Genomic DNA, 13,686 nt, shown 5'->3' on the forward strand with positions numbered 1-13,686 from the left:
CTTCTGTTTGAGTTGAGTGCTCACTCAATTGGCTGACAACTCCCCTGTTGGTGTCCGTTTCCCTAGTATTTAGCACCAAAGATACTTGCACTAGTGTGTTCTGTAGAGTAAGCATCACCAGAGAAGAAGAGTAAGGTTCGACCTGAACCTGGAAGGATCTGTTCTCCTTTGCCTCCAGTGGAAAGTACCTCTTCAGCCATAATTTGTGCATGATCTGCTGAGTAGAGGAAGCACCAAGGCCCTTGTCTATTGACCAGGCAAGGCTTAGTGGCCCCCAAGTTCACTCAAGGTCGGGGATATAATTAGAGGACAGCATTTGGTTCACATCCAAAGCAGAGAAGAACTGGGAGGACTCTTGACCATGGCACCCTGCCCCAAGGTGAGCATCCAAGAACAGGTCATTTTTGCCCTGTCCGGAGGGGACCAGGTGAGGATGAAGATCAGCCTGTGTGCCCCAAGCATTCACCAACAGTCAATATTGGAGCTGACTTCAAGCTTCACTCTCACAGCTGCATTGGGATCGTCTGTTAAAATGTAGATTATGGTATAGGAAGCATGAGGGTGGAGTGGACTTGGGTGGCCATATTGGCTACTGGGGTGTATTTCAAGACTCATCTAACCACATGGGGTTCTTTTAAAAAAATCAATCAATAAATAAACTTTCATCTGCTTTACCAGCATGTTGGAAGGCTAGGATGAGCCCAGAGTAGTTTCAGACACTTCAGCCCCTGAACTGTTGTGACGTAAGTGCCAAGGAGGAGAGAAGTGTAGTATTGAAACCTACCCCAGCCCAGGTCTAATGCCCCCAACCCACACCAGGCCCAAGGAGGGCTGTCCTAGCATTCCGGACTGGTGCTGAAAAAATGACACAGTCACACCATGCTGTTAAGAATGTCAGAGCTGGAAGGGGTCAGAGGTTAGGAAGTGCACCTCTCAATTGGCTGATGGGGAAACTGAGGCATTGGGTGAGTTCTTGTACCTTTCCTAGTATAGGAGGAATAATACATTCCAGTCTCCCCACCCACCAAGTCCTAAAATACCCCATCATTTGCTGCCACCTTTACTCTCCAAAAAATTTTCATATTTTCACTGGTCCAGGTTAATAAGTCAACATGCAAAGTAAACACCACACAAGCCTATAGTTAGGGCAGTGAGAAAGCAGGTCCTCCCTCTCTAATCCTCCCTACTCTGAAATCCTCTTTCCTGTACTCTTCCATAGGCAGCTACTTACAATGCGAAGAAATGACCCCAAGGCCAACACGGTGGCCTGTGGGGTTAAGGCCACCTGACAACTTCAGTCTCTTTCGGTGTGCCCTGTCCCCAAGGGCGCTGCCTTCTTCCATCAAGCCGTGGTGACTCAGTGCCCTGACTCGAGCCCTTGCACAGCCCTCACTCCCGGTTGTCACACCAGACTCCAGTCCCCTGTCCACTGCCCTTCTTCCTGTGCCCCCCGTGACTATGAAGTTTTAGAAACACACAGCTAAGAAGACAGAAGCCAAGCAGAAGTCTGCTTGGGGGGAGAGTATGGGGGAGGGACAGCAATTTCAGCCTTGGAAGCTCTCATCTGACCGGAAGACACTTTTCCCTCAGGCCCCTCCAATTCGTTTCCTCCCTGAGCACCTTCCCCTCAAGTACCCATATCAAAACCAGACCTTGTCGTTACCCAGCAATTGCAGCCCCAGCATAGGCAGAGCAAGGACCTCTAGGTGGAAAGACAAGAGACGGAATTGCCATGGATGGCCAAGGGTTCTCCTGATGTGGGCAGTCCAAAGAGCTTGCCCCAAGATGCTCAGGGGCTGCAGCAGAGCGTCGTGAGAAGAAAGACCCCCCACCGAACTCCCAGCTCCCCTCCCTGCCTTCCCAGACCAGCTGGGCAGCCTTGCTGATCCCTGAATCGCCACCGCGGCCAACGATCGGAGCACAGCTCTTTCCCATTTGAATAAAAACATTTCTTGGTCTAAAAAAGCAGTAAAACCACATACACATCATTCAGTCCCGAGTCCCACACAGGGAGACCAACGCTTCGGCTGCCTCCAGCTGAACAGGACATCCAGGCTGCCGACAGCCCCATTGGGCAAAGAAGGGGGCAGGTCGGGAGACCCCCAGGGGGCTCCAGTTAGGCCAAAGCCAGTCCGTCCAGCCATCTGTTAGGTAGCTCTGTGCTTAGGTGAGGTGGAGGGGCTGGGCGGCCTGCAAGGGGCACTTCCTCTCCTCCCCAGCAGGGGTCCAGCTGCTGGCTTCCGCAGGCATTCCCTCGATTGCTGTCCTTGGCAGTGGCCAGGAAGGCAACGCTTTCCCTGATGCGGGAGCGGAAGGAGCTGGCCCCAGCCCTGATGCTTCATTCTCTTTCCCTGGGCAGGGCTTGGTCCTCATGAAGATACCAAGCCTGCAGCAGCGGCCACTCATTGGCCATCTCTCCGAGAATCCTCAGGCCCTCCCCCCATCCCCAGCCTACAAAAAGCGATTCCACAGGCCCTGCGTTTTCACAACAGCTCAAAGGCAGATGCATCTAATCCTTCGAGGGGCTGGAAACGTGAGGAGAATGCCAAGGGGCCCAGCACAGGTGCCAGATTCGCTCTACCCTGCTGGCTCCCACCCTTTCCTTGCCTGAAACCAGCACTACCCCAGCTCCTCGCTGGCCTGGATCCCTTCCCTGGCAGTGGGGGGAGGCCCAGGAAGTGGGGGCTTGGAGCTGGGGGGGGGGGGGCAGGGTGTAAAATGGAGAGGACCCTGAGGGCCATACCTCATAATGACCTACAAGCAACTAAGGCTCCTCCTGCTGGAGCCCTGAAGCCTGCTGTGTCCACCAATGTCACAGGGCATTACGGGGAGGGGCAGCCACTGCCTCACCCCTGCAATGCCCCAGGGTCTGAAAATGGGAGGTGGGTCAAGGGATCTTTCCGGTGACGGAAAGAGGGGTGGCAGTGCCTTGTCAGGGTCAGGTTTCAGCTGCTGTTTCTTCTGCGGTTCTTTAGGTCCAGAAAGTCCAGTTCTTTAAGTTCAGAGGTGAGATGACACAGCCTTCTCAAATCCAGCAAGGAACTTGAGCGAGGTTGACATCCAAAAGGATGCAAGCGGCTGCAGTCGGGGTTTGGGGATTTGTTGTTTGTCCAGTGTTTACCCGTAGGTGCCATCACTGCGGTCCGCAATGCATCAAGTCTATACTTTGAAGAATGGGCAAATTAGAAAACGGTCTTAGTGTGGAGGAAAGGGGAAGGGCACGGAGGCAGTGGGCAGGAGAAACATGGCAGCTTCCCTGATGACCAGTTCTGGGGTCATTTCCTTGTCCAGCGCACTTGTGGAGCTTCCATAGGGATCACACATGTGCAACACGGATTTGCACCCCACCCCAGCTCTTCCCAACCTAACAAGAAGATTGTCTCTCTGAATCATCAAGGTCTTCTGCTCCAAGAAGCTGGAGTGGAAGAAGCATGGGCCACAGCGTAAGTCTAAGGGACTTTTCATCTGCATTCATTATATTTAAGATTTACCAAGTTGTTGCTAAAGTCTTGTGGTTTTCTGTATCAGCAGCTTCTCTCTGTCTTAATGAAGAACATATCTCTCTGTAGATATAGATAGATAGATAGTTAGATATATATAAATATATATATATATATGTATATGCCAAACTGCCTTACAGGTTTTTTCTTTTTTTTTTTTTCAGTGTTGTATGTGTAGCAGGCACTTGAGTTTATATGAAGATGTTTGCTTCAGTCAAGGAGGGAAGAAAAGAGTTGTGAGGTGGTAGAGGGAGGCAGGGAGAAAAGAGGCAACTGAGTAGGGGTTCTTGACCACTGGCCACCACTAGCCAAGGATGTCCAGGTAGATTGGCGTGGCCTTCCCCAGAGCATGGAGGATTTTATAGATCTCCTTGATGTTCAGTCGCTGCTGTGGCTCCCTCTGCCAGCACCCCAGCATGACGTCATAGACCTCCTTGGGGCAGACTCGAGGCCGCTCCAAAACGCGACCTTGTGTAATGCACTCGATGACCTAAAGAAGAGCAGGAGGAGAACGTGGAAGTTACATCCAAAGTCCAGCCTTGGCCCTGTGGCTCATACTCAGCCAAAGGCAACAATTTTATGGGTGAGCCACAATGCAGAGCTGGGGTAGCCACAGGCACGGGCTGAAGGCCAGTCTGGACCCAGTACCAATGTTCTTGACTGTTCTGTGCATTGGGTGACTAGGGCAATGGGCAGCGGTGGCTGGTCAAGTCCATTACTGCCCTTTCCAATCTACCTCTTGGGCCAGGCTGCCATAGACTCCCACTATATCTGATTCCCACTGCGTACTCTTCCTTTTACTTCACTCTTCCTCTCTAGTCCTGAATCCCACCCTAGAGCCAGAGCTGCATTCTTTTTCCACTTGATAGTGGGGATTGGTTTCCAGATCTTATGAACCTGCATGAGTTTCAACCCCCCTGAATGACCTCTGCACCATCTGGCCCTGCCTACCCATTCCCCCTTAGTGCCCACTTCTTGCAGGCTGCCCTCTCAGTCACAGCACCACTCTGTCCATGTCGCCACACTCACCTGTGGGTCTCCTGTAGGACCCTTTCTCAGCAAGGCCTGTGCTCCCCTGCTCTTCACACTAAACCATGTATCCTTTTTCTTTGAAAGTCCTTCTTAACCCTGGGATTAACTGCTTGATTCACACTGCCTAGCGGAGCAGGCAGCACAGGTTAATTAGGTTTGCAGGTCTCAGCATTCCCATCTGTAAGATGGGGATGAAATGTCTGCCTTCTGAGTGTTGTAAGGACCAAAAGAGATCAGAAAAAGGGGCTCTACTGCCCTCCATATTGAAGGGGAGGCAATAAGGAGAAGTCAGAAGAGAACCAATAATGCCTAGCTGCACCAAAGCACTGGAAATGAACTGGGGCTCATTTCCAATTCCTCACAGGCACTTCCTAGCTAACAGAGAATATACTTGTCTTCAAGGCTTCATGGTCCAGTTTCAGGTTAGTCTCATCACTTCCTAGCTCATCACTGTGTACTTAGTAAGTTACTTACCCCAAACTTCAGTTCCTCATTTGAAAATTGTTTATGATGATAAAAAATACAGAGAATAGTCTCTAGAGTAGTACTTGAACAAATGTTATTTCTCCTCTCTTTCTCCATTAGTTGGTATTTAGTTGGGCAAGAGACTTGTCTTTTTTTCTCCCCATACCTCCCTATGCCACCTCCAACAGCACCTTGTCTAGGGTGTTACCCCATGTCACCTCAGCCCTGGACAGGCTGATTAGACCATTTCTGCAACAGAGCCTCTCCCTGATCATACCCACTCCTGAGCCTGGGATGGTCTGCTAGGCTCATTTCTTTGCCATCCTCTTAGGTTTCTAGCTGCTCATATTCCCTGTTTGTATTAGGGCCTCATTTCTGCCTTCCATTACCTTCACCTCCATGAAAAGGGATCCAGCTCAAACTGCAGTTGCAGCTGCTGACGCTGACACCAGTCATGTGGTTGTAGCACTTCTTCCAATGTCAATCTAGAATTTCCAATTGTCAGTTTTTATTGAGGGTCTATAGTATCTCCTCCAGTGGGGGACTATTCAGTGTGTCAATTTCCATAGAGGAAACCATCATTGGTAATTACCTGTACTGTGTGCTCAGATGAGCGTGGTGGGAGAGGCGGCTGGGAGGCCCACCTTCAAGGCCACTGCCTCCCCAGGCAGTCTTAAAAGAACTTAGAAGTTAAAGGCCCTGTTAACTACAATGGGTCAGCGTGGATATCCAGGACAGGTCTTCTGCCAAGACCAATGGTTCCCTCGAGCCAGAGCCTCTCTTTACTGGGGCCACCAAACTACAGGGTGGCTATGCTCAGGGGTATACAGCCATGTGTCTATGTGTGATGTGTGGATGTGTACATTCACTTCTGTGTGTGCATGTGTGTGTTCATCATCAGTCCCACCCCCCAGGAAGACCGGAACAATTTTTTAAAATACTATATCTGAACCAAAGGGGGTTCTGAAATAAACTGTCAATTTTTAAAAGGTTGTTGAAGTGTTTTGTGCTACTTCGGGAAGTGTGGTCAGGCCCTATGGAGTTTGTGAAAAGTGACAGAGTACAGATTTAAAGAAAGACCTTCTTTTCAGTCTTTGGAATTCACTTAATTAAGCAGGCAAGGCATTGAAGGGCAGAGATGAGCACAACTTCCTAGAAGAAAAAGACTGTCTTGAATATTTTGGTCAGATTCCAATATGAAAAGTCCCTCTGCTCACATTTTCCCAGAAAACAGGAGACCATAAAAAAGAATTGTGATTTCCTACTGATCTGCTGGGTTGGGAAGCCCAGCCCTTCACGTTCTACAAACTGTCAGGAATTCTCTGGGCCAAGGCCACTCTGATCCAGATGCAACTGAGAAGCATCTTGTCTGGCTTTGAAGGCCATGGAATCACCCCACCAGGCCCAAGCATTCTCCCTGCCCAGAAGCCTCGCCAGGGGTTCTTGACCAGGGGTCTGTGGGCTTGAATTGAAATTAAAAAAAACATGATTCTTGTGGGGACATGTTGGTGCAGGTGTGATATATTTATTAAATAATACACAGTGTAGTGTGGACTTAGTAAGGGGTCTGTGATTTATACCTGACTAGCAAAAGGGCCCGTGGAACAAAAAAGGTTAAGAACTCTTGCAAGTCTAACCTCTGAGCTCTTGGCAAGTCCCTTGAAGGAATCCATAGATTCCTTTCTTTTGTCCTCAATATTAACAGGTGCTTTTGTGAAAATGTATGAGTTAATAGCTAATGTGCTTGGAAAAAAAGCCTGGCACTAAGCGTTAGCTACTATTAAAATTTATTTAAGGTTATTTTTATTATTGCAAATTAAAATTATTAAAAATATAAAATATTGAACATATGAAGTTGTGCTTATTGTTGTTTATGTTTATTTTTATGTGTTTACTGTCACGGTTCATTAGATTTATGGAACTTTGTGTAACTCTATCAATTACCTGAAATTCACCTTCCTAACTCACCCTCCTCTACATCTCTGGGCCCGTCATGTCTAAAACCTTTGGGGACCCAGACTATTTGGGCACACTAAGCACTAGATGATCCACAGATGGCACAATGGACAGACTCAGAATATTTTTCTTGTTTCCATATTCTGCCTTAGTGAAACATTTGTGATTTTAAAATGTAACTGAACAAACAGAACCATGGCTTGCATCTTCATTGAGATATCCAATTCCATGCTTTTTTGACAATGATGCCACATTGCCTACAGTTACACTTTTTTTCCCAACTCAGAAGTTCTCCCCACTGGCATAATGCTTACACTCACTTGTTCTGCTGGCTCTAACCCTCTCCTAAGGCTTTGTACACCAGGCTCAAGACATGTCCTGGAATATCTCTTATCAGCCCTCCCCAAAATCAAGTTTCCCATTTCTCCCCTTCTTTTTCTTCACCCCCCCCCCTTCTTTACCTCTGTGTTTGAGAGCTGGAACCATGGCTGCTTTCCATAAGTGAAGATCTCCCAAAGGATCACCCCAAAGCTCCACACGTCACTCTCCGTAGTGAATTTCCGGTACATGATGCTTTCAGGGGGCATCCAACGGATGGGGAGCATGGTGTGTCCTCCCACCTAGAAGGGGACAAGCAGAGGCGTACACAGTGACCAGAAGGCAAGACACAGTCCGTCTCCCCACACACTTCCTCCACAGATGCGCTCCTGATACATCCTAGCCTGACACAGCCACCACTTGGGCAAGTCATGTGAGAGGGCAAGTGGCTACACTGACAGACACCCGCAGCCTACAGAGCTGTGGGCAGATAGGAAAAAACCTAAGGGAAGGCAGCTTCCTTGACACTGAGTGTGAAGAAAGACCACAAGATGGATGATGAAATAGAAGAGAAGGTTTTCAGAATCTGACATAATAGTAAAACCTAATCTTGAGAGGAAGTCCAGAGGCAAGTTGGCAGAACCACTGAGGGGGGCCATCAAGTATCTGAGTATTTGTAGATGTCAGATTTAAAACTTTGGCCAAGGTAGCTAAGGTACAATATATTCCATCTGCGTCTTATCCGTACAACTATAACTTTATCTCCTACCTGGCAATCCTGAGTTTCTCACCATGACATAGGATTCTGTGTTTCAAGTGAAGGGGACAAGGAAATCCCCAAAGTCTGGAATGTCATGTACTAAAAAGAAATCAGCTGGACCAAAGAGAATCCACGATAACTCTTAGCAAGGTCTCAAAGGTCTAGAATAAGAGAGTTTAAAAATATCCTAGGGAGGACACCCAGGCATCAGAGGGTTTGCTGAGCTGACAACCAAGAGAAGTGATTGACAGAGAAGACACCCAGGGTAGCCTTTTCTGAGAAAGACCTCAGGGAAATCCTCACTGCCTGGCAAGTAAGAGGTAGAAGGAAATCCACAGCACGTTTTAAAGCTCAGGAACAAATGAACTTGTTTGTAAATAAAGCATCAGAAACTGGAACTTTTGACCAATATGTGGAATTCATTGTTACAAAAATACTCAATATAGATTTAAAAAAAAAAAAAAAAAGAGCTCTCTCTAAATGTCCGATTGAGCAATCACCCTAAGTTCTCATTTCCATAGTGGGCCAGTTGGGTGGAAACAGCATAATGAGCACTTAAGAAAGAATGACTAATTGGGAAATGGGTAACCTTCTCTCTAGAAAGGGAAATCATGTTTGATTTATCCACTTGAGATATTTTTAGGAGAAAGAAGATAGTATGGATTTTCAGAAAGATTGTTTTCAGTCCAGAATGGTATAACCAAACTAGCTCTGTATCAAGTGTAAAGACAAATGAAGATGTTTCTTCAGGCAAGCAAGGACTCCTGAAGTTACCATTCATAGGCTTTCAGATGATGATGAAGAAGCAAAAAGCAATTATGGATCTAGTCCAGGAAAAACTGAAAGAGAAAAAAATAATCCAAAATATACCAGAACTTGAAACGTAACAATTCAAAGAAAATAAGCCAGGAAAATGCAATTTGAATTTAAATAATCATTGCTAATTTTGTAGTAAAATGTAATGCAATTATTAATAAACTCTTGCAGTAAAATAGAGATATAAAATAAGTAATAATTCTAATCATGCTAATATTACTAATATTAGTGCTACTAACAGTACTCATCTAGAATGAAAATTCTAGATAATTCCAACTATAAGAGCATAGAAGAGTAAGTAAAGAAATAATTAACAGCCTGAAAAAACTTTTCCGTTTAGAAAGGAGAGAAAGAAAGATTAGACTGATCAGCTGTTGATCATAGCCATTTAAATTTGAGTCATGTTTGATAAATTTTTATACAGTGCCTAGAAGAATAGAACTAGAACATACAGCTTTCAAACCATTTTTTAGGGAAAAAAGAGCCATAACTTCTTAGCCAATGCCAAAAGGACTACAAAAAGAGAGAGAAGGGATCACAGTGACTAGAAAATACAAAATGAGATAGGAAGTTAAAATAATATCACCATAAACAATAAATACAAATGCTTACACTACCTCAAATATAGATGTGTGTTATTTTAAAAAGATATATCTAAAGCAAAATAGCAGAAAATGTTCAGAATGCAAGGATGGAGAAATACAACCAATAATAAGGGGAAAATATAATTGGCCATAGTAACACAAGAGGAAAAAAAAGAATTCAGAATGCTGAGAATTAACTGGAGACAAGGAGGTCTATATCATATATAAAGATGACAAAACTAGCCCTTACGATAATCATGAACATTTATGCACCAATTGAAACAGCAACAAAAATATGTAAAGATTAAAAACAGGTCATGTGTAAAAGGAAACTGGCAAAGCTACAATTATAACAGGAAATTAAAACACCTGACAGATCAAGAAGACAAATAAATAAAGGTATATTTTTAAAATACAAAAAATGAGTTTGTATTGACAGATATGGATGTGGGGGATCATGTGTGCCTTCCAGCCTCCCTGAAGAGTTGCATCATTTTTAAAATACCTAAAAATTTATAAAAAATCATTAGACCTCAAAGAAAATCTCAGATTTCAAGAGAAAAAATAATCATAAAATAAAAATAAGAAACAGTTTCTGTGTCAAAGAAAAGTAAATGGAAATTAACACCAAATCTTTAAAATTTAAAAGGCTCTCTTTGAGGAATTCATAAAAATATGTGTTAAGGTAAGAAATGAAAAATAAAATTTAAAGCAATTTAATAATAGTTAAAGGACTATTCATGGAAACCTGTGGAATACAGCTAAAGTAATTTTTGGAAAAAACAATTGTAGAAGTTAAGCACTTATTAAAATAAATAATATGATTAAATAAGGATTCAAAGGAAATTTAAAGAACACAAGAGGAAATAAATAATAAATATAAAATAAGGAATTGGTATGAAACAAAAGAAGGCAAAACAGATGATGAAAAGAAAAAAATAGATTTGATCTATGCAATCAACGGTTAATTCTTTCAAAAGTTACATAAACTAGCAAAACTGATAAGGAATGTCGAGGAGACAAAATATTAAGAATATTAAAACAATAAATTTGAAAATATAGATGCAATCATTGATTTATCAGGAAATGGTAATGAACAAAAAAAATTTTTAAGAAAAGATAGAAAACATGAAAGCAAAAACAATTAAAATTTGTAGAAAAGAATCTGTCCATGAAAAACTACAAAGTTCAGACTTTTGTGGGTGAACTCTACTAAAGTTTTTTGTGCTAGTTGTATTTTTCCAGAGCAAAAAATTATAGACTGTCCCAAGCCATTCTCTGTGGTTTAAATATATATAAAAACAAAACCAATCAAACTTGGCATATAGCCTTAAATATACAATTTCAGCTACAGAGAACTATGTATGTATAAAACTATCTCTGCTACGACTACAGCTTCAAAATCAGAATGAAATATTATCATTTTGAGTGTGCAATATATTACAAGAATTCTATATTATAACTTAATAAGATCATTACTATAAATTCAAGAATGCTTCAGTCTGGGGAAATCGACTGTTTAATTTACTATATTAAAAAAGATTAAAGAAGCAACACCTTATTATCCTTTCAAAAAATTCTAAAAATTTTAACACCCTTTCCTGATCAAAAGCCTTAACCCATTAGCAATAGAGATTACTTTCTTTATTCAACAAGCTAAATATCATATTTCTTTATAAATTATTAGAAGCATTACAATCAAAATCAAGAACAAGAAAGAAGATCTCTCCTATCACTGATGTTACACAACCAGCTGTTCAGAAGGTCCTACACAATGCAAAAAAGTGAGAGTAAAAATGTGGAGACATAGTGAAAAGGAAGAGTCAAAACTGCATTGATTACATATAATATTACTACCTAAAAGGCTCAAGATAAGTAACTAAAGTGCATTTTGAACCAATTATATGATTCAGTAAGCTGTTCAGCCTTAAGATTAGCATATAAAAATCAAACTGCTCTCAAACACCCGCAGCAATGACTTTGAAGCAAGATGGAAATAAAGGAAGATGTTTGTACCATAGCTACAAAAACTTTTAAGACTCCTAGGCATAAACTTTAGCAGAAAATGCATAGTCTATTTAAAGAAAAGTATTGAAGAATATAAAAGAAGATCTGCCTAAATAGAAAGACACACCGTTTCCTTGGATAGAAAGACTCAATTTTTATAAATCTCTCATCTCCCCTCAAATTAATCTAAAAATTCAACACAATCTAAATGAAAACCCTGATGGAATGTTGTATGGAAATTCACAAGATGATTCTAAAATTCACCTGGAGGAGTACATTGTTGATAAAAGCTAAGATCTATTTGAAATAGAATAACAAGGGAGATTTGCTCTATCAGATAACAAAACATGTTATAAAACTACAGTAATGAACACACTGTGTTATTGGCATAGGAATAGACAAATTTGTCAATGGAACAAAATAGAGAGTCCAGAAGCAGACCCGTGTGTAAATATTGGAATTTAATATATGAAATGATGGGTTAGTAATTAAAGTTGGGACAATGAACTATTAATTTAAAAATAAATACACTTAGATACCTACCTCACACCATATACAAAAATCATTTCCAGATGGATTAAAGAGCTAAACATAAAAACAAAACAATAATTATATTAGAAGAAAACTTAGAAAAGTATTTGTATAAAACCTCAGGGGAAGAAGGCCTTCCTAAATAAGGCACATGTCCAAGAATCCATAAAGGATAAGATTTAAAGATACAACTTATAAAAATCACATACTTCCACATGGCAAAATACAAAATAAGCATATTTAAGACAAATAGAGAAAATGTTTACAGTAAAGGTAACAGAAAAAGAATGAAAAGCCAAGACAATACACAGTGCTCCTTCAAATTAGTTATAAAAAGCAATCCAATAGAAAAGCGAAAAAAGGATAAGAACAGATGAGCCACAAAAGAACTATAAATGTTCACAAATACATGAAGAGATGCCAATTAAAACAAGAGACACATTTTTCATTTGTCGCTTGGGAAAAACTGTAAAAGATTGATACCCAGTTTTGGGGAGGGTATGAGGTCAGAGTTACTGTCAAATATCATGGCTGAGATTGGAGCAACATTTTTTTAAGGCAATCTGGCAGAATCTGACCACCCAACATGCAAGTACCTTTCAACCCAGCAATTTCATGTCTAGGAATCCTGGGAAAATACTTGTCCAAGTAAAGATATTTAGTTGAAGACATTTATTGCACTCTTTTTAAAGGGCAAAATATGCAATAGATAGAGAAAATTCCATTTTTTACTATATGTGTTTCCATAGCGTTTGGCATTTTATCACGATCTTGTATCACATCTGAAAACTTAAAACAATAAAAAGAATAGACATGAAAAAAAGGGAAACCGGTGGAAGTAATTTATGTTCTCTAGCAAAAGATATTTATTAAAGAAAAAATTAAGTTAGTTATAAGGATCTGGTGGAATGGTGTGTGGTACCTCTTTCTTGATGAAAACAAATAGAATTTGGGAATGGAGTAGCACTTTTCTTGATGAAAACTTTTAAATAATAGAATCCTACAAATTAATGCTGGTGTTTGCCTCATTGGATGATTTTTTTTACACAATCCAAAAGAGGTGTTACAAAGAGAGAGAAATTCCAGGGGGATAGGTATAAACTATGAGGAGTTTATGTGTTTGGGCAGATAAGTATGACATACTGAAAGTATTTAGTATTAAATAAATACTCACTAAGGAGTATCTTATTAAGATTTTCACTGGGCAGCACCACCAATGTGGGAGAAGTGAATGCTGCATTCCTCTAGGTGTGGCCTCAATACTTCAAGAGGCCTGCAGTGTAACAACAGCAAAAAAACAGTCAAATGGAAGTCAGAAGCCCTAAGCTCCCATGTGATTTTTGACAAGCTCTTACCTCTTAAGCTACAATTTCCTCATCTTCAAAACAGCAGTTTAATAACTACGCCGCCTAAAGTGAGGTCATGTACCTAAAAAACACTGAACATCCGGTACTAAAGGGAGACACACAAGCCACAATAACGGTTTACTCTGTCCTTATGTGCGGTAGAACAAACCTAATCTCCTAGACTTTTCGTATTTTCCTTGAAATGCCATTGAGACTCAGCTGATATTCCTCCAGTATCACCTACAGCCTTTTCTCACGTTGGAGAGACGCAGTCTGGGAAAGGTAAGAGTCAAATCCCTTCCTGGTAAAAATTATTGGCAAACATTCCCTGATAAAACCCAGGCAGGCAAACGATGGGTTGAAATACTCAG

The 13,686-nt window shown here is 41.8% G+C and overlaps 1 protein-coding gene across 2 annotated transcripts in view; it reads right to left on the reverse strand.

Moving 5' to 3' along the window:
- Positions 1-1,083: 1,083 nt before the first annotated feature.
- NTRK3 (neurotrophic receptor tyrosine kinase 3) overlaps positions 1,084-13,686 on the reverse strand; it is a 371,583-nt gene continuing 358,980 nt past the window's right edge. Inside the window, exons 16-18 of one of the 2 annotated variants that reach the window (XM_023591542.3) lie at positions 11,982-12,023; positions 7,415-7,573; positions 1,084-3,990 (exon numbers count right to left, since the gene is read on the reverse strand). In XM_023591542.3, coding sequence (XP_023447310.2) covers positions 3,805-3,990; positions 7,415-7,573; positions 11,982-12,023 — 387 coding nt within the window. In that variant the 3' untranslated portion in view covers positions 1,084-3,804. The remainder of the gene's footprint in view (positions 3,991-7,414; positions 7,574-11,981; positions 12,024-13,686) is intronic. The other variant, XM_004467918.5, reaches the window with a different exon arrangement.

Source organism: Dasypus novemcinctus, chromosome 3, assembly GCF_030445035.2.
Source record: "Dasypus novemcinctus isolate mDasNov1 chromosome 3, mDasNov1.1.hap2, whole genome shotgun sequence".
NCBI lineage: Eukaryota > Metazoa > Chordata > Mammalia > Cingulata > Dasypodidae > Dasypus > Dasypus novemcinctus.